General features: G+C 42.7%; 1 protein-coding gene across 1 annotated transcript; it reads left to right on the top strand.

Moving 5' to 3' along the window:
* Positions 1 to 724: 724 nt before the first annotated feature.
* On the top strand, positions 725 to 14,914 carry tpra1 (transmembrane protein, adipocyte asscociated 1). The gene is made up of 11 exons (XM_079582364.1): positions 725 to 855; positions 4,224 to 4,406; positions 7,336 to 7,468; positions 7,561 to 7,647; positions 10,123 to 10,195; positions 10,298 to 10,377; positions 12,263 to 12,373; positions 12,471 to 12,531; positions 14,206 to 14,308; positions 14,386 to 14,466; positions 14,552 to 14,914. The coding sequence occupies exons 2-11, from the start codon at positions 4,234 to 4,236 to the stop codon at positions 14,805 to 14,807; spliced, it is 1,158 nt and encodes a 385-aa protein (XP_079438490.1). The 5' UTR covers positions 725 to 855; positions 4,224 to 4,233; the 3' UTR covers positions 14,808 to 14,914.
* The last annotated feature ends 7,158 nt before the right edge of the window (positions 14,915 to 22,072 follow it).

The following is a 22,072-nucleotide window of genomic DNA, read 5'->3' as shown; positions in this document are numbered from 1 at the left end:
GTCACGCAAACGGAGCACATACGCAGCCTCTCCCACATGTCATATAGCTCCGAAAAGCTCACGATAGAAGCTACCAAGCTCTTCCACGTGTTCCCTATTTAAATAAAGTTACGTGAAGTGTTTTCATGCGAAGTATATTTACACAGAAATGTAACATGTCGATTTTATAAGCAAATAAAAAGGGGGACTATATTGTGAGGCGTAATGATACGAGGAGCAAAGCGTCCGCGTAGTAACTCCTAAAGACTTCCCCCGCTCACTTCCGTCAATAACCTTTAGGAGTTACTGCGCAGACGTTTTACTCCTCGTATCATTACGCCTCACAATATAGTCCCCCTTTTTATTTGCTTATAAAATCGACATGTTACATTTCTGTGTAAATATACTTCGCATGAAAACACTTCACGTAACTTTATTTAAATAGGGAACACGTGGAAGAGCTTGGTAGCTTCTATCGTGAGCTTTTTCGGAGCTATGTGACATGTGGGAGAGGCTGCGTATGTGCTCCGTTTGCGTGACAGAGCGCGCGGACAAAGACCAGACGGGGATATATTAACTCGACTAAAGTGAGGTAAGAACATATTTTAGTATGTAAAAACGGTGGCCTATTCCTTTAAGCCATGTTGATGAACCTGCAGAGTTTATCTGGAGGGTGGCGCTAGTGAGTCCGCGTCCGCCGCTCTGCAGCCGGAGAAGAAGAAGAGCGTCTGTGTGTCGGTGGAGGGTCATGTGACCACGGGGAAATTTCCAAAACGAAAACATGACATTTTTCTGCTGCGAAGTGATCGATCTTTCTCGAAACGAGCCCTGATTTCACACCGAAACATCCCCTTAAACCTTGTCTCCGCTAAACAGGTGAGATTATTCAAGGATCCTTTCACTCGTGTCATGATGTGATGTTACAGATATATTTGACTCATGGATGATGTGGGTTTGACCAGTCCTGTCATTAATGATCAGCCATTATGTTTGTGATCAGACCTGGATATTTAATGGGTTATAATGTGTAAATGTGTAAATACAGATGATATTATGATTACATAACGCGATAAGCCAGCGGTCAGGTGGCTAATGTTAGCATTCCTCCTCCTCGGTAACGCTGACCCTCCGTAACTTCGTCTGGATCTTTTATTGAGAATTTACTTTCAATTTCGTCCTGCGGTTTTAGTGTTATTTTAACCATTATGCTCGTGACTGTTACTCTGAGCATGACATTGCAGGATCTTAAAGGAAAGGTGCTGAACAGTAGAATAACGTGTTCTTCTTTATCTGATTATTATTATGTAACACTAAAGGCGAGCAAATAACTCACAAAGTTACAAGTAAGTTTGGCATTTCCATCGTCTGCTACGCCCCCGCCTTTAACAGCCGATACAGACGGTTTTCTTGTTACTAAAATTATGATAAAATACAGAATTATAGACGCAAGCGGCAATGAAAGGTTCTCGTGCTGCCTTCATGTGCTGTGGTAAAGATGAGCCTTTCCAGTTGTGAAGTGGGAGTTCGAGGGTGTCGTGTTCAAGCAGGGGCTGGACTGGGACTGAGAAACAGCCCTGGGCTCTGACCAGCCTGGCCCAAATCAGCGTAATTGTGCACTTCCACAAATACATATTTTAACCTCTTAACATTAACGAGTGCATTTTCCCCAGTTCGACTTTTTATTATTATTATTATTTTTTGGATCGGTATCATCAGCAAAAAGAACGGGAAAGGCGGTTGGAGAAACAGAAGCAAAATCATTCATATAAATAATAAATAATGATGATCCCAAAACTGAACCTTGTGGTGCACCATACTCCACGGAATTCCTTTTAGATTCATGTTTTTTTATACTGAGCTTTACCCAAATCTAAAAGCTTCTCGACTGGAGATCAACAATGTAACGCCTCATTTGAAAGCTAAGACCTACAAAAGTGATGGAAACCTTTCGTCACGTCGCCACATTTTTGTCATATTTTTGTTGTTTTTTGAGCTATTTTTTCTATCATATTTTGTTTTTTTCTCATGTTTTTGTAGGGTTTTCATCCCCTTTTTCTCGCCATTTTGATGCTTTTCTTTTTCGCTTTTAGATTTGGGTAAAGCTCGGTTGAGGCGGGACCGGTGGCCCTAGAGCCAGTGGCCCTTCTGTGCTCTTCCAGAATGGACATATGGCCAGTCCGCCCCTGTGTTCAAGTGCTTTTGTGTCGTAGCAAAGTGAGACATAAAAAAAAAACACACCAATACACTATAAACAAATAAATGATCTACAAACAGCTGAACTACTGCTACTTTGTATCTGCTTTTAGCCTATAAAAACACACACATAAAGATTGACTTTTTTTTTTTACAAGGCGATTAGTATGGAGAAAAAGACAGTGTTAATGCAGTACTAAGAAACTCATATCCCTCGAGGCCATAAGCGCCACTGCAGGTGTCGTAGCAAGTTGCGATTTTTTAAAATTAATTTATTGTCCGTGAGAGTAAATACTACGCTGACAGAAAAGACAAAGGGACAGAGGGATATTGTACATCCAATTACACAATGGAAATAACTTTTTTCACTCAAACCTGGCTGTAAATACTGTTTAAGTGGCGTTAGCCCGCAGTTAGCTTTGCCTGTTAGCCTGTTAGCTTCTTTTTCGTGATTCTATTAGTGTGTGTTGGTGACTCCGGTCTGGTGGCAGTCAAGTTGCAAGTGTGATTTTCTGGCCAGAGACGCCAGGGGGAGATAAAAGACCCTCCAGTCATCCCATTAACACTTATATAACCCCCAGAGGAGGAACTATGAAAGGGATTTATTAAGGTAAACAAGTTACTTTGTATTGTTTTAAAATTGAGAAGCTAAATAGTTAATGCAACGTGCCTAGGGCTGCAGCTTAATTAATCGATTAATCGCTTGGCTGTGAAAGGCGGTGCTTGAGGAGTAAACTTAAAGTAAACATTTGTAGGAGGCTCTTTGTGCTAATTCTGCTTTGATTGGATGAGACAAAGACAGATATTTATGAAATTTACAATGTACAAAACACTGCAGACCCTAACTTTAAAAACAAAGTAGGTTTTCATCCAAAATACATAATTGTCATGTCATTTTTGCTCTATTTTAGTCTGTGTTCACTAGAAAACGATTAATCGATTACTGGAATAGTTGACAACTATTATAGTAATCGATTAGTTGTTTCAGTCCTAATCGTGCCAGCTTCATAACAATCAGCTAAAAGACATAAAAACTTTTTTTTCTGCTGCTGCGTTGTGTTGAAAGGTCAAAGGTTATCTCATCTCGGGAACTCGGGCTTCAACATTATCTCCAAGTTTCCCAGTGGAAAATGCCAGATGAAGAGGTGTTCATGTGTGTTGATCCCCCTGCTCGATCTCAGCCCGTCATTTGGTGACTGCGCCTCTGCTATGATCAGAGTCAGGGGCGGACTGGCCATATGTCCATTCTGGAAGAGCACAGAAGGGCCACTGGCTCTAGGGCCACCGGTCCCGCCTCAACCGAGCTTTACCCAAATCTAAAAGCTAAAAAGAAAAGCATCAAAATAGCGAGAAAAAGAGGCGGCGTGACAAAAAGTTTCCATCCCTTTTGTAGGTCTTAGCTTTCAAATGAGGTGTTACATTGTTGATCTCCAGTCGAGAAGCTTTTAGATTTGGGTAAAGCCCAGTGTAAAAAAACATGAATCTAAAAGGAATTCCGTGGAGTATGGTGTGCCACAAGGTTCAATTTTGGGACCATTATTATTTATTATTTATATGAATGATTTTGCTTCTGTTTCTGCGACCACCTTTCCCGTTCTTTTTGCTGATGATGCCGATCAAAAAAATAATAATAAAAAGCCGAACTGGGAAAAATGCACTCGTTAATGTTAAGGCGGGGGGTAAGAGGTTAAAATGTGTATTTGTGAAAGTCACAATTACGTTAATTTGGACCAGGCTGGTCAGAGTCCAGGGCTGTTTTTCAGTCCCAGTCCGCCCCTGATCAGAGTCCATGTCTCTGCACATTTATTCAAACTAAATCTGAAATATTTCAAATATCAGTCAGATGGAAGGCCTGAAGGAATATGGTTGTGGCCATTTGCATCAGCTAATATTGCAACACTAGCTTGACGACATATTGAGCTACACTTCCCCCTCTGAAGGCGTCTTGCGTATGAATAGGCCTGTACTATTGTCGTGACTTTATTAAGAAACGCTCTTTGTGAGAACTGAATGTGTGTCATGATTGATGCCATGTGTTTGACCCCCCCCAGGCCCCTCACCATGTTGCCTACGGTGACGGCGGTGGTCCGGTTCGCTCAGTACAACGGGAGCGTGTCGCCCACTGCCCCCGAAAACTCCACCACGTTCCCCACTCTGTCGCCGGACCCTCAGAGCAACGTCACCGAGCCTCACCGCTGCCTGCAGGTGCTGTACGAGGACATCGGCCGGTCCAGGTGAGCTTGAGTTTGCTCGGTGTGTGGTTGGCATCGATCCTGCCCAAGGACACAACGACAGTGTGCATCTTCAGGAGGTGGGATTCGAACACCTGACCTTCAGATCATGAGACGACCCGCTATGTAATTTGTATGATATATCAGGCCAATATTTGAGCGATTTTACAATATCGGCTATCGGCCTGGTCTAGTGCCCATAAAAGCAGGACCGGGACCAAATGTGATAGAGACCCCGTTGTTTGCAAAGAGCAAAGTCAGGGCTTTAAACGAGTCCTCCTGCAACTCCCTGGGCCTCAGAGGGACAGAGAAATGTTACAATGAAAATTAGATAACTACAAGTTTGTTAGGTACAAGTTTCACTAAACCTCCGTCAATGTGGACATGCTGATGAACTGAAGCACAGAACCTGGAGAATTCAATCACTGAGTTAGTTTTAACCTCCGCAATTGTATTTTTGATTGCTGCGCAAAATGCTGCAGCTAGCAATGCTAACGGCGGCATGCTAATGCTAAAGGCAACTGCTGGGACAGAAACTATTATTGAATCACCTAAACTAAAGTAACAAAAACAAATGTTTTTACAGGATTATAGACCAGACATTTGGAAAAATATTTTATCATAAAAAAGGCAGTATTTTCCTTTGGGAGAAGTGACACTCGCTGAAGCTTTGGAGCAGACGGTGCGTGGCTCACTTCCTGCCAGTGGCACTAGAAGCGTTTAGAAACGTTTAGAGGCCTTCATCTATGTCAAGGGTGTCAAACATACGGCCCGCGGGCCAGATGATTTTGTCCGGCTCCTGCCCTGTAGAGCATAAAAGTATATTCCATAACCGCTTACCACCACCGAGTGTGGAGTCAATGAATAATGACTACTCTGTAGCACACACAGAGACTTGTGACATAGGCTTGTAAAGTGCAATACAGCTGGTGTCATTGGTAAACGGTACAGGCAAGTTGGGGCTTTGACCAAATCACAGCTTATTATTATTGTCATTCATTTATTAGAAAACTGTTCTCTATAGTATTTTCCTGTTTACATTATATACGTCCCGCGACCTGCTGTGGCAGCTGAATTTCAGCCCACGACCCAAAATGAGTCTGACACCCTGATCTATGTGATTAGAATTTGTAAACTTTATTTGATTAACATTGACATGGCCTAAGATACAACAGACCTGAAGCTTGAAGACAAAGCAGCACGAAGAACCCGGAGGAGCGACTTCATAAAGAGGAGTCAGCGAGAACAGAGCACTTTCACAAGGCCGTGGGAACCCAGGGTGCTGCAGCATCCCCTGGTGGATGGTTTGTGTATTACATATAAATATTATTAAATAGGAAATAAGCATTTTTCAGGTCAATCTTGTCCCTCAGCACCCCATAACCACAATAAGTTCCCACGGCTGTGCTTTCACATTCGCCCCATTCTTGACATTTTTGACAGAGTCAGGATGTGACACTTCGTATTTCAGAATATTTTACTCAGTGATGTACCTGAACGCGTTCATTGAACGAAAGTTCATGAACGCGTTCATATTTTGGGCGAACGTGAACTGAACGCACCGGATTACTGCCTGATGAACGACACCATGAACGCGTTCATTCTGGTGTCTGTGAACGGCATTTCCCGTTCTTTTTACGTTCGTTCATTATGGTGCCAGATTTCTTATATCGGTGAATATAAAACCCTGCTGCGCCGTCAGAGTTTACCAGCGTCTAAACTCTGGCGGGTCCACGGTGGAGCTCGCGCTCGCTCCGCCCAGCCCCCGCGCCCACGGCCCGACTGTGTCCAGTTCTGTGGGGGTGAACTCTGCTGTTTATGGCTCTGGCACAGGCCCTGGCACACCGGTAACCAGCGGGTCCGCACGGTGCCCGTGAGCAGTCACAGTTTGAGGCTACGAAGCGAGTTTCCCTTTCCCTTTGCTCCGCGTGCGCACTCATTTGCATAAAGCCACAATGTGGAGTTTTTTAACTACAAATTAGCTCCTAAAACAATTTTATTCACATGTTTAGTTTACCAAATTAACACAAATGCAATTCAATATTTGTAGCCTAATTTTCCACTAAGAATTTTCCAATTAAACTAATAATAATAATAATAATAAAATAAAATATGATTAGCAAAGATATCCAAAATCCACTCATAAAACAGTGACAGGCTGACATGACAGACCTTTAACATTAAGTGAGGAGGCCATAATATTTTTAACTCATGGCTGAAGTCAACTTTCTCCAGCTCTCCCAAGGTTGGCAAAAATGCATCTCAAAATACTTAAGATCGTTGCTTTAAGGGGGAAATATACTTCTCACCTTTTTCACCCCGATCCGTTTTCATGCCTCAATAATGGCTCGCAGCAAAAAAAAAAAGGAAAAAAAAGAACTATGAACTAGTTCATTTTTGGAACTATGAACGAACTATTTACTTTAAACAATTATGAACTATGAACGAACTAGTTCATTTTGAAACTTGTGAACTGAACTTTGAACTAGTTCATGTAGAAAATGAACTTTCCCCAACACTGATTTTACTGCCATTGTACTGCCAGGTTCACAACGATGATTTTTTATTTTTGGTTCAATCGTGCAACATGAAACAAACAACATATAAATTAGATAAATAATAAACTATAAAAACTTTAAAACTATATGGTCACGCATAAAGAAGATTGACCTCTTAACCCACATTGTCTCCTGTTCAGCTTTACCCAAATCTACAAAACTCATCCAAAGGGATCGTTTTCCTCACATTGTTGCCGCATTGTCGTCACTTTTTTTTCGGTGCTTTTTAAATGTGTTTTTGTCACAGTTGTATAGCTTTACGTCTCATTTCTGTTGCTATTTTGATGCTTTTTTTTTTCAAGAAGCTTTTAGATTTGGGTAAAGCCGAGCTGTGCCGACCTTCATGTGTTTGTGTCATGTGTTTGTGTGCGCAGGGTGAGGTACTGGGACCTTCTGCTGCTCGTCCCTAACGTGGCCTTCTTCGTGTTCTTGATGTGGAAACTGCCTTCAGCCCGAGCCAAGATCCGAGTCACCTCCAGCCCCATCTTCATCACCTTCTACCTCCTGGTCAGCAGAAGCAGCTCCTCTGAACCCGGAAGCCGAGGAGAGGCTTGTCTGCTCAGTTCTGTTGTTGAAAGTTGTGTTTTGTTTCATTCCAGGTGTTCGTTGTCGCTGCCGTGGGGATCACCAGAGCCATAGTGTCCATGACCGTCAGTGCGTCCAGCGCGGCCACCATCATCGATAAGGTATCACCGCACAAACTCCAAACGGATGCAAAGTGAACTGAGCACATTTTCTACAGTCCGACTTCACCCGAATCTAAAAGCTTCTTGAAAAAAGTGTAAAAATCGACAATAAAGTTGAAAACGTTTTTGGCCATTCTGACGCCGTTTTATTCCCAGGGGCTTATTTGTCTAAAAAAACTAACCCAGCGACTAAAAAAGTCCTCAGAAAATCCAAATTAAAGAGACACAGCATGTTTATATTGAAGGAAAATGAGCTGCAGCAGAACAATGAAAACGCTGTAGCTACTCGCTAAGTTACTACAAACACACGAGAGAGACCATTTAAACAACCATCTCAATACTATTGTTTAATAAAAATACATAAATGAATAAAGCACAGGCATTGGGGAGCTTTTGGACATGGACTGTCTGTGTAATAATTAAAAAATTATATTGAATGAAAATAAAATAAATAAATAAATAGATGGCATCAGCACAATTCTAATATAGCTGCTCTTTACTTAAGGAAATGTAAATGAGTAAATTAACTCATTACAAACCAATCTGCTGTGAAAAAAGTAAGAATGTTGAAGAAAATGCCTTGTACTCGTATCGGTATTCGGTATCGGCGAGTACTTAAATCAAAGCACTCGTATCGGTTTTAGAAAAAGTGGTATCGGTGCATCCCTAGTGTCTTGTAGTGATGGGTAGATGAGGCCTCGGGAAGCGTTTCGGCACATCCCCCAAACTGCATTGATACTGTGTATAGTGTCGCTGTGATGCTCTATATCAGGGGTGCCCAAAGTGGGGCCCGCGGGCCAAATTTGGCCCGCCGAAACAATTCTGTTGGCCCGCCAGAGAGTGATCTACTTTTGCGCTGCATCTGGTTAACTCTCTTCCATTCACTCTCAATAGTAAATATGGATGCAGTACAGTTATTGACCACCAGCGTCAAATTGGGGGCGCTGTTTCACTCCTTTCACAAAGTTAAGGAAACACTGTTGTGGTGTCAATCACAGAGCGTTGTAGCGTCAACTTTCACAGTTTTCCAACTTTTATTGCAAAGGTTGTTGACATCGACAACAGTACATGTCAAAAATGACTTATAAAAGAATTGATGCTGAAATGACACTTTCAAAATGATCTAATGTGGAATTTTCTTTGAGTTTCTTTGAGTCTACAGGTGTTTTTTTTTTTTTTTTGCACTAAATTCCTACAATGGTTGGTTTTGTTTTACTAAAATGAGGCTTTTGCCATATTTACCATTTGTTTTGATATAGCATGTTATTTACATGGATAGAAACAAATGCAAATGTAGGCTATCGAAAAAATACAAAGTAAATCAAATAAAGTAACTTTATAATTTGCAGTTATATGTGTTTTTCGTGCTTGACATCGCCGTGTTTGGCCCGCGACTCACAGGCACTTTTTAATTTTGGCCCTCGGAGACAAAAAGTTTGGGCACCCCTGCTCTATATTGACACCTGGTGGATCTTATACATCATTGCATGCAGCTTAGTTGAGACTCACAACACGCACTGATTCAATGTTACTGTATTTCCTATGGTATTTTATTACATGTTATGTGAACATTGAAGTGAAAGTAGTGAATGTGATTGACCAATTTAAATGTCTTTTTTTTATTTTTTTTATTTAAAACAAAAAAACATGTGTCCAATGTTTTGGCATTCGGTCTTTTGCGTCTTGTTGACACTATTATCCCAGGCAGGGGCTGGGCTGGGACTGAAAAACAGCCCTGGACTCTGACCAGCCTGGCCCAAATGAGCGTAAATGTGCCACTTACCCCCCCGCCTTGACCGAGAGCATTTTCTCCAGTTTGGCTTTACCCAAATCTAAAAGCTTCTCGACTGGAGAGCAACAGTGTAGCGCCTCATTTGAAAGCTGAGACCTACAAAAGTGATTGTAGCTTTTTGTCAAGTCGCTGCATTTTTGGTCATATTTTTGTTGTTTTTTCATTGCTTTTTTGTGGCTTTTTGTTGTGTCATGTTTTTCTATAATTTTTTGTTGTGTTTTTGTCACGTTTTTGTGGCCTTTTTCGTTGCTTTGTTTTTTTGTTTTTGTTGACTTTTCATCACATTTTTCGTCACTTTTTTTGTTGCTTTTCCGGCACATGTTTGTTTTCTTTTCATCCTCTTTTTTTGTCGCTATTTTGATGCTTTTCTTTATAGCATTTAGATTTGGGTAAAGCTCGGTAAAGGCGGGACCGGTGGCCCTAGAGCCAGTGGCCCTTCTGTGCTCTTCCAGAATGGACATATGGCCAGTCCGCCCCTGATCCCAGCTTTGGAGAATGCAGCTCACAGGGTGCAGATGAAGCTGGGGTATAGGCGCAGATCTATGTTCTTCCCAGTGGGTGCCCACAAAATAAAAAAATAAAAAAAGCAAAGACCGGGATTCGAACTGACAGCACTGACAGCTGACGGCGCTCTCTCTGTGTGGCTGGATCCATCACTAGTCTCTTGGTTGATTCTTGTGCAGGTGTTGTGGGAGATCACACGCTTCTTCCTTTTGGCCATTGAGCTCAGCGTCATCATCCTGGGACTGGCCTTTGGTAAGTGTCACTCGAACTTAGGGCAAACTATTTAGATATTCTATTTGTTTCATTTACTTTTTAGATCTTTTGACCATGTTGCAATGTTGTTCTTTTGCTCAGGTCACCTGGAGAGTAAGTCGAGTATAAAGCGTGTTCTGGGCATCACTGCTGTGCTGGCTCTGGCCTATTCCATCACACAGGTAACAACACACCTTATTTTACAAAGAACAACTGGACAATTTAGATCGGACATAGACTTCTATCTTAAAGGAACAGGCCACCGTTTTTACATACTGAGATATGTTCTTACCTTAGCTTTGACGAGTTCTTTAGGACCTGTCTGATCTTCCCCCGCGCCTTCAGTCACGTAAACACAGCGCAGACGGCGTTAGCATTTAGCCTCTCCCTCTCTCCTCTATAGCTCCAAAACAGGTCAAGATAGAAGCTACCAAGCTCTTCCACGTTTTCCCTATATAAATATGGTTACGTGAAGTGTTCCACTACAAAGTATAATTACACAAAATTAAACAATGTGGATTTTCTAAGCGGATAAAAGCGGGGACTATATTGTAAGGCGTAATAATACCAGGAGTTGCTGATATACATACCACTTACAAGACAACACATTGACATAAGACAGTACAGAAAAGGAAATGGAATGTATATGAAGGCAACATAAAGAGAAAATAAAAAGTGTAGTGTGTGTGAGTGAGTGAGTGTATGTGTGTGTGTGGTTATACGTTTCCTTTTGTTCTAAACATGTTGACCTAATTTACAAGCGTAAGTTTCAATTTAAAAAAAAGGGACAAAACTCGAAACATGTTTGCTTATAAGATATCATTTTGGCTTACTAATTCAAGTGCTGCTTCGCTCGTCACTACCTCTGTTGAATGATTCTTGCTGGGATGTGTAGGGATTATGCAGACTACGATTGGGTTTCCCATTACATATATGTACATATACATATACATATACACACATGAAATAGATTTCGAACTACTCCTGGTATTATTACGCCTTACAATATAGTTCCCCCTTTTATCCGCTTAGAAAATCCACATTGTGTAAATATACTTTGTAGTGGAACACTTCACGTAACCATATTTAAATAGGGAAAACGTGGAAGAGCTTGGTAGCTTCTATCTCGACCTGTTTTGGAGCTATAGAGGAGAGAGGGAGAGGCTAAATGCTAACGCCGTCTGCGCTGTGTTTACGTGACTGAAGGCACGGGTGAAGATCAGACAGGTCCTAAAGAACTCGTCAAAGCTAAGGTAAGAACATATCTCAGTATGTAAAAACGGTGGCCTATTCCTTTAATGTGAATGTTTAAATGGTCATGCAGTTGAGAGTGTTATGTGCATTAAACAGCTGCGGAGTAACAGAATACATGTATTTAGAATACTTTGAACTTTTGTCAACGAAGTCAACCTTAACAAAGGATCTGTTTATAATCCTTAATGGAGTAGTTGGACAAAAAAAACGCAAGCCCATAATCCAAGGACCAATGGGGTATCAATAGGAAAGGTTGTTCCTACCAGCTCGCCATCGGTTCAGTTCATGGGGTTCAGGATGTACCGAAAAACCTGACCTGGAAATAAGGTCAACAGATTCATCATAATTATTTTTAGGCGCTAAATTACTCAGTACATACTCAGCAGTTCGTTCAATGAACTTTATTCCGGAAGTCCGCGTGGGTGTGGCCATGAATTGTGCCCGCCCCTTTTCTCCTATCACTTAACACAGGACTGGAGAAGTCAAGGGAAAATCCGTCACTACACGAAAACAAAGCCGTTTTTTAAAGTGGGCGGGGCGGTGAATAAGGTGAATAAGCGGTTGACAAATGATTTTCTCGCATCATGAGGGGCCAGAGGGCAACCAAAAAATGGCAAACAACTGGGACTTCACCCAAGCAAATGAAAGGGTCTTGATATGAGGGCTAAATTTTGCACAAACACATTTGAGTAAACTGCAACGCAATAAGCCATTGACTGCAATAAACAAAATGGAAGAAATGGTGGCCTGAAAATCAACCTTGAGACCCCAATTGATATTTTTTCTGTGTCTTATATACATATTTGTCTAAAGGGCACTCTGGAGATCTTGTACCCGGACAGGCACCTCTCCGCGGAGGACTTCAACATCTACGGACACGGAGGCCGGCACTTCTGGTTGGCCAGCTCCTGCTTCTTCTTCCTGGTCAGTGGAGGGGAAAAAAAACTACTATTACAGGCAGAGAGATGGTCCAAACTCGGCCATAAGGAGTTCATGATGGTGTTTGTGTGTGTTTTTGTAGGTGTACTCCTTAATAGTGATCCTCCCCAAAACACCAGTCCGAGAAAGGATACCTCTTCCATGTAAGTAACCGGCAACTAGCTCCTCCTCCACAGCTCCCTCCCTATTCTCCCTGCATCCAGCTAACCAGGAAGTTCATCTCTTCTGGTCACGTTCTCTCGTGTCCGCTATGGCACGGGCCTTACTAGTAAAGCGATAAAACTGGAATCGAAGAAACAGGGAATGTGTTACGAGGACCGTTACCCTTACGTTCTGCTCGTGAACATGCAGTTTGTCCTTGGCACATCGGGACGTCCGATTCTTCACGTTGAACTCTTTAGAGAATGACTTCAGTGGAGTTTTTGAGAGAAGTCTTCCCCGGGCGACTGATCTCCCTGAGAGGGAACGTAAACTGGCCTGCGTACTTGCCTGATTTAGCCTGTGATTATTTCCTGTGGGGTTTCTCAAATCCCTGGTTTATAACAATCGTCCACAGACCTTAAAGGAATTGCTGGGTTGCAGGTGACATCACAGCGTTCTAAAGGCCAATGCTATTGTATGGAGGAAAAATTATTTTGTTTTTGAGGAAATTTTTGGTCTTGTACAGAGAGATCATGGACCCAGTGACTGATATTAATGATCATTTTTCTAATTCATACATTTTCTTTTGAGCTACGACTTGTGAAAGTGTAATGCTGTTAATAGGAAAAACTGGCTCCTGCCCCCCACTGGGCCCGATGACATCATCACATTCTAGAACCTGCAACCCAGCAATAGGCCACCGTTTTACATTCTGACATATGTTCTTACCTTAGCTTTGACGAGTTCTTTAGGACCTGTCTGGTCTTCACCCGTGCCTTCAGTCACGTAAACACAGCGCAGACGGCGTTAGCATTTAGCCTCTCCCTCTCTCCTCTATAGCTCCAAAACAGGTCAAGATAGAAGCTACCAAGCTCTTCCACGTTTTTTCTATTTAAATATGGTTACGTGAAGTGTTCCACTACAAAGTATAATTACACAAAATAAAACAATGTGGATTTTCTAAGCGGATAAAAGGGGGAACTATATTATAAGGCGTAATAATACAAGGAGTAGTTCGAAATCCGTGCAGTAATCTTCACTTTACTGCGCAGTAATCTTCACTTTCCTGTGCGGATGCCAAATTACTCCTGGTATTATTACGCCTTACAATATAGTTCCCCCTTTTATCCGCTTAGAAAATCCACATTGTTCAATTTTGTGTAATTATACTTTGTAGTGGAACACTTCACGTAACCATATTTAAATAGGGAAAACGTGGAAGAGCTTGGTAGCTTCTATCTTGACCTGTTTTGGAGCTATAGAGGAGAGAGGGAGAGGCTAAATGCTAACGCCGTCTGCGCTGTGTTTACGTGACTGAAGGCACGGGTGAAGATCAGACAGGTCCTAAAGAACTCGTGAAAGCTAAGGTAAGAACATATCTCAGTATGTAAAAACGGTGGCCTATTCCTTTAAAGATCTACAGAAAAACATCTGAACCTACCAATAAACTAGTCAACATACTTGAAATGGTGGACCAAGACTTTCCAAATCCTCTGAATCAGTGGACTGACGTTTTAAGGTTATTCTCTCCTATGTCGTGTTTATGTTTTCTTTCCGTGGTTGAAGTAGGTATTCATTATGAAGGACTGTGCTCGGTATGGAAATCAAGTTTAAGATGTTAATATCGCAACAGCCTTACTTCTGACCTCCTGGAATAAAAATCCGTTTCTTTTCAGCCAAGAGGAGCTTCTACCTGTACGCGGCCATCCTGTCCTTACTCAACTTCGTGCAGGGGTTGGGCAGTGCGCTGCTGTGTGCGGGCATCATCGAGGGGCTGTGGTGAGACGCTTGCACTGACGCATTTCCCCTTTACCTTTTTGTGCAATACCCTGATCCCTGTGCTCTGTGTCGTGCAGCTGTGTGGACATCACCACGTTCCTGTACTTCTCGGCCTTCGCGCCCCTCATTTATGTCACGTTCCTCAAAGGCTTTTTCGGGTGAGTGTGATGATGAGTGTGTGGAAAAGAGAGTCCTTTTAGAGACTTTGAGACTGGTAACTGTCACCTTGCTCCTCTTCCGCAGCTCGGAGCCGAAGATCCTTTTCTCCTACAAGTCCCAGGTGGATGAACCGGAGGAGAGCGACGTCCACCTGCCTCCCACTCTGCCCTCCCACTTCCAAAGGCGGGAGGTGCTGGACCAGGGCCTGTACTACTCCTCCACCCAGATCGACGCCTCCAACCTGGGCGGCGCTCACGTGGTGGGGGCCTACCTGGACGACGTGGCCTCCGGGCCGTACGGCAGCAGCGTGGAGGACCGGTGGAGGCCGATCAACGCTTAAGGAATACACTACTTGGAGAGGGAGGAGAGAGAAACTCGGGAGGGATTCACACGTCGTGAGTTTTGTTTGGCCGGATTTGGAAGATGGAAAGCGGCTCGGGATTCAGAGACGGGTTCCACTGTCCACACGGGTTTCACCTCCAGACTAGACTGGGTCAGAGGACGCGTTGTCCTACAGGGAAGCCCCGGAACACCTTACAAGCAGATGCTACACGTGAACCTCGGTGGGACTACTTTAAACTCCGACAGACGCCAATCAGTGCTAAAATGTTTATGAGAGAGACTGCAGATTTTGTAAGGAGGACCAGTTATTGTTGGTTATGGGTCGGGAGCAGAGATGGGCGCGATCGGTGACTTTGCCAATGTGCTTTACATTTTATCGCTTTAGAATGAGAGAAGTAAAATAAGGCTATGCTCTCTCACACTGCTCACCGGCTCGAACAACGGGAGGAAAGAAAAGTAGTTCCGGTTGATCATCTACTACACAGATACGACATTATTTAAATCCCTTTTAATCATTACGAGACGCAACATCGAACTAAAACAACTTAAAACAAATAGAAACGAGTCCCAAAACATGGCATTAAAGCAGTACTAAGTAACGTGTTTACCTTAATAAATCCTCCCCGTAGTCCCTGTGGGGGTAATACAAGTGTTTATGGGATGATTGGAGGGTCTTTCATCTCCCCCTGGTGTCTCTGGACAGAAAAACTTGACTGCCACCGGTGCGGAGAAAGCAATACACACTAATGGAATCACGAAGAAGAAGCTAACATGCTAACGGGCAAAGCTAACTGCAGGCTAACGTCACTTTAAACAGTATTTACAGCCAAGTTTGAGTGAAAAAAAATATTTCCATTGTATAATTGGATGCACAGTAACCCTCTCTCCCTTCGCCTTCCCTGTCAGCGTAGTATTTACTCTCACAGACAATTAATAAGTTAAAAAATCGTAACCTGCTACGACACCTGCAGTTGCGCTTATGGCCTCTAGGGGGAAGAGTTACTTAGTACTGCTTTAAGGCAAACATTTCTCACAAAATAGACAAAATCTAACTTGTCTCGCTTTGCGTCTTCAATTGGAAAATTCGAAATGGCATCAAAAGAAATATTTTCCCCGTGGAGACATTTTAACGATCCAGAAATTGAAATGACGGGGAATCGGCTGCGCAACTTCGTGTGTGCTAGGGTGACCAGATTTCCCAACTTAATAATATATGGACGGAATATGACGCAGGGGTTCGAAATGTCGACAGCTGTCAACGTCTCATGACATGCACCAATCTGAATAGAGGAGATGCTAAAAATTTAAATCTAGACTTAATAATTGATAATCACATGGGCCAAAAACATTCATTTTCAGGTGAAGTGTGTTCTTTTGCCGACTATATTGGCCAAAAACCAGGACAACTGGGATAGAGACGGAGCGAAACCAGGATAAATCAATAGTTTGGGAGAAATCTATTGGGACGTGGGACAAAGCACTCAAAACTGGGACTGTCCCGGGTAAACTGGGACGTCTGGTCACCCTAACCCTGTGCTCTTCCTGGGTAGTCTGGGTAAGGGCGGGGATGTCAGACGAGCGCAAACGGGTATTTCCAGAATATGGAACTCGCAAAGGCAGGGCAGGATTTCTCAGACGTGCGTGAATCGCTCGTGAAAGCATTCTGAGTTCTAACTACAGGAAAACCACCATAACCGGCTTCAAAGCGCACAGTGCATTACGCATAATATGTCAAAATATGAGAGGCTCGCTCTACAAACCTGCAGGTCTAAAATAGTAGGACACACTAGAATGTAAAGTAGAATACAAATATTTAGCTGTAAGTAATCCCGTGCATCATGCAGGGTGACCAAATGTCCTGGATATTGGGGACAGTCCCAAAATCCAGGCTTTTGTCCGTGATCTTGAATCCAGCTAAGTTATTTCCTGATTTAGATTGTGTCGTACACGTCAGTATAACCCCCCCCACACTCACACATACTCCCCCGGATCCCTGTCATCTGGTCACATTACACTACAAAAAGTAAATATCAAGCATTGGCTTAAATGACTGGAATTGAGAAAGTGTATCTTGTTTTGAGCGGTTTTCACTCATTTAGACACTTTTTCTGATCGGACCAAGTTTACTTTGCTCGTTTGAGGACATTTCAGACCAGTTCTAGGGTAAATCTCGCTTGAAATAAGAAAGTCAAATTGCCAATGAGATAAGACCAATTTTCTGACCCCATTGGCAAAGAAAATGACCTGAAATAAGGACGAAATGCATCGAAACGAGTCAGAAACATCTCAGAACAAGTGAAATAATCTAGGACAAACGCCCAAGAACTTCTTAACTAGTCAAAACAACTAAAATTTGGATTAATATGCTCACATTGAGATGTTTATGCTGATCTAGTTAAATACTTTTTGCAGTGTACATGTTGGTTACACGAGATACAAACATTCCTTGGTAAAGTAAACCTTCTCCCCAAAGTGAGGAGGTGCTTGGCCTTGCGAACTAGGGATGCACCGATCTGATAGTGGTATCGGATATCAGAACTGATAGTGGAAAAAATACCATTTTATTATATAAGTATCCGACACTGGACCTGTTTTGACTCCCCGTTTTAAAAACACAACTTTCCTAAGTGATTATGGACATGCAGCACCTCATTTTGAAGCTAAGGACCTTCAATTGTAGTAGTAATAGTTATTTCTAACGTCCGCAAATGTATTTTGGCCAAATGCTGCGCTTAGCAACATTATGCTAATGCTAATGGACTGGATACTAATCAAGGCTGGGACAGAATCTATGATTGGATCACTAGAAGTTAAAAAAAAAAGTACAATTAAATGAAAATGGCCATTGCTGGAGTGGCCAAGTGTTTGTATAGTAGTTTATGAATGATGTTAAAGAATAACTGACATATTTGTAATGCACAAGTTGTAACGATCAGATCAGTTAATATTAATGCAACAACATGAAAGCCTGTTCTGTACCTAAGGATATGTAGTGTAGAAACGTCCAGGGATCCTTGTTTAATGTATTTCCATCACAGTTTATTGATGATTGATCTGATCTGCATCTCGTTTGCAAGGAAAGATAATTATTGATCTGACAGTGGAGAAGAGGACCATTCACATTTTGATTTGGAGAAAGACACTTTTAAAGAAGTCTCTCTCAAACCCCCAGTATCGGCATCAGAAGCAAGAAAAGCTGGATCGGTGCATCTCTAACACATTCCCCCAACCTTTTCCGACCTGCACTTATAAATTGACCATCGATTCTCTCACCGCTTAGTATGTTCTCATTCCTGGATGAAAGGGTGACCCCACTGTACACAACCCGTCCGATTGTCGTTCTGAAAAAGGATTCGGACTTTGTGCTACTTTTTTACGACTAATCCACAAGCAAGAACAAATTCTTTCCAGCTCTGAAATCGACTTTGACTTTCCTGCTCCTACACAATTCCTGCTCACTTTGAAACGTATATGTCAAATATCTAAAACGAAAGACCAAATGTGTTCAGTTACCAAGTCATTATCCACAGTCAGAGGGTGGGAGGACACACAGTTAACAGTTAAGCTATCCGCCTATGTGCCCTTCCTGACCCCACCCTTTCGTTAATCCGTGCTTGTTGCTGGCACAATCCAAGCTTGGTAATGTTTGTGACCAAATGTGATGTGTTTTGTTTGTATTTTTAACACTATTACCTGTATTTATTTATGACTAAGATGTGACTTTATCGATCTCACAGTGTGGGCAAAACTTACTTTGACACATGCCGTGACTGGTCATTCCCATTACTTTCCCCATTCTTTTCCTCATTTCCCTCCTTTTACCCCATTTTCTAGTTCACTACCCTGCACCGGTAATTCCTCACGCCCCAAACATGTCAATGTCGAGTCGAGTTGCGCAAAAAAAAAAACACGATGGAATAATCGCAAGCTGGGACATAAACATGAAGTATTTCCCGAGACCCTTTGTACACAGTTGCAGTATTAGATGCAGTATTAGCACTCTCACTGTGACGGACACAAGCTATTTAAGTGTCTAAAGGCGTATTGTTTTGCTTTTGAAGGCCTGAGTTTCGCCCAGAGCACATGGCTACTTAATGTGCACAGACAAAACGGACATACTTTAGCTCCTATTACAGCTGATCGATTGTAGCGTACTGACTCCGCTCTAAAAGCAAGATGGAAGCAACGCAAAGATGGACCGGGAGCTTATTTGTACAGCACTCTTCACGTGACACAAGGGGGATTTGTTCTTCCTTCACTCCACACACAGAGGAGGTTAGCTGGGTACGTAGCTAACCTGCTAACCTAGTTTTCCCCTGGGGCAGTCTGACAGAAGCACAACTGCATACATCCGACCACCATCACTCATTCACGTACACATCATTCATCCCAGCCTATTGCACAGGTTTTTAGTGGTATGGGAAACCGGAGTACCCGGAGGAAACCTACGCAGACACGAGGAGAACATGCAAACGCCACACAGCAAGGCCCCGTCCAGGTGGGAATCGAACCCGGGCCTTCTTCAGTGAAGCATGAGCGCTAAAGGCTCATACACTCATTTCACTTCTACAGAACAATCTGCTGTGAGAAAATATCCATATGGGCCCGATTTACACTTGACTTTATTTGTATGTGATAAATACGTTCATATTCCACCCGAAAATGGCAAAAAAGAGTGGAACATTGTGTTTCTCTAAAGATTCTATTTTCCCCCTCGCGAAGCCACGCCCCCTTCTATGACGAGATGCCGTCTGTATCTATTCATACTTCACAAGACGCAAGAACTTCTTCTTCTTGCACCCTGAGCTTTCGCCTTGTCGCCACGGAACTGTCGTCAGTTACAAAATGTTTCCATGGCTACAAGGAAAAAGTGAATTCATTTTGTTCTGCAGCTCAGGGTGCAAGAACAAGAAGTTCTTGCGTCTTGTGAAGTATGAATGAGCCTTAACCAGGGGCGGACTGGCCATATGTCCATTCTGGAAGAGCACAGAAGGGCCACTGGCTATAGGGCCACCGGTCCCGCCTTAACCGAGCTTTACCCAAATCTAAAAGCAAAAAAGAAAAAGAGGATGAAACAAAGCGAAAAATGTAATGAAAAGGCAACACAAAAACACGGACAAAACAAAACCTGATACAAAAAATAATGAAAAAAACAAAACAAAAATGTGGCGACTTGACAAAAAGTTACCATCACTTTTGTAGGTCTTAGCTTTCAAATGAGGCGTTGCATTGTTGCTCTCCAGTCAAGAAGCTTTTAGATTTGGGAAAAGCCCGGTATAAAAAAATATGAATCTAAAAGGAATGTATGGTGTACCACAAGGTTCAATTTTGGGACCAGTATTATTTATTATTTATATTAATGACCACCTTTCCAGTTCTTTTTGCTGATGATGCCAATCCAAAAAAAAAAAAAAAAGCCGAACTGGGGACAATGTACTCGGTTAAGGCGGGTGGTAAGAGGTTGAAATATGGATTTGTGGAAGTGTCACAATTACGCTAATTTGGGCCAGGCTGGTCAGAGTCCAGGGCTGTTTTTCAGTCCCAGTCCAGCCCCTGGCCTTAACTGCTGCGCCACCGTGCCGCCAGCAATATATAACATTCTCTCCTTGCAGTAATTATGATTTTGGCAGGTCCAGAGCCTAAGAGTGAGAGTAGAAGAAGCTGCTGTGGACGTTAGCACTAGCCGTGTTAGCATTAGCGATTAGCCTGTTTATTTATCATGGCTGTAATACGGAGACAAACAGACCTTAGCTTTTCCTTCTCCACTTTGAGGCTCGACCTCAACGTTTTTGACTCGGGTTTTTCAGTTCTACTCTACTATGCCTTTATTTTAAAAAATTTCTACAGTTCTGGCACATTTACGCTGATGTTATAGTCCCGACTTCAGGTCTCCTCTCTCGCATTTGCGCAGCTCGCCTCGACATCGACCTCGCACTTATTTCAGGGAGTGAGGATCAAACCAGGCACAATAAGGACACAACGACTGCACATTTTCCCGACTGTCTTGACTTTTGCTGCTCTCGAGACCAAAACGATGCTCTGAGAGACGTTCTGTAAAGTTCCAGTTTGACTTTGGACCAATATCCCGTACGTGTCGTCTTATGAAGGCTCGACTCTTGACGTATTGTAATTGTTTTCACTGCTGGAGGTCTGTTCGTGCGCACTTTCCTTTTGGGAGAACGGCGTCTCGTGTGTCTTCTTCAGTTGTTTGTTTAAATCTGTCCATTCCAGTCCAACAATAAACCATCTTTACCTCGGGAAGTGAGTCAGTCTTCGATGTAACGCCGAAACACCAGGGTCCGAACCTCCCCATTATAGCCTGAAGTAAAGAACTTGTTTTCTGCAAGTGCTTCTCAAGTGGTTTCGGCTTCGGGACCCACCATTACCCTCAGGTGACGAGCCACGACCCAAACACAACTGTAGTTTGTCACGTATCGTATAAAATATTGTATTTTCAACCAATTTTTCATGTGTGAGTGCCCGTGGAAGAGCTTAGTCGCTTCTAACTTCACCTCGTTTGGAGCTATAGGAATATACTGGGAGAGGCCAAACGCTAACAACATCTTTGGTTGTTTTGCGTGGCTGAGAGCACGCGCAAAGACCAGACAGGTACAACTCGTCTAAGGTCAGGTAAGAACATATCTCAGTATGGAATAATGGTGGCCTGTTCCTTTAACAGGTATTTGATCTCTTATTTGCATAATAATATTTCTCAAAATCATCTTAGGGGCCCGAGGTTCTGTCCTGGATGGCCGGATTTGGCCCCCGGGCCGGACGTTACCAACCCCTGGTGTAATTCCTCATTTGAAAGCTATGTCATGTTTTTTCGTTTTCCATTGCTTTTTTTTTTTTGCTGTGTTTTGTCACTTTTTGTGGCTTTTTCGTTCTTTCCGGCATGTTTTTGTTTCTTTTTTGTTCCATTTTTGTTGCGTTTCATCTGTTTTCATGGCTGTTTTGAGGTTTAGGTGGGGGTTAAGAGGTTAATGTCACTAATATATGCCTTTTCAAATAAAAAAAATACTTAAAACTATTATCTCCAAAATCTTGCGAGCCTTGAGCCTGGTGCAGTTCCCCGGTGCGCCCCCTAGATGGCACTGTTGGAGCATGTGTTGCGTGTTAAAAGGGCGTTGCTTCCCCTGAATTATGTTCAGTTGGTTTATTGAGCAACAACATAAGGAGGAAATATGCGACGCCATGTGCTTCTTCTCAAGACTTTCCATCAGTGCTTTATGTTCAGCCGCAGTTCTTCTCTTTTCTGGATCC

This window comes from Gobius niger (assembly GCF_951799975.1).
Source record: "Gobius niger genome assembly, chromosome: 24".
NCBI lineage: Eukaryota > Metazoa > Chordata > Actinopteri > Gobiiformes > Gobiidae > Gobius > Gobius niger.
Note: the sequence above shows the minus strand (reverse complement) of the source record. Positions and strands in the feature narration are given on the sequence as shown.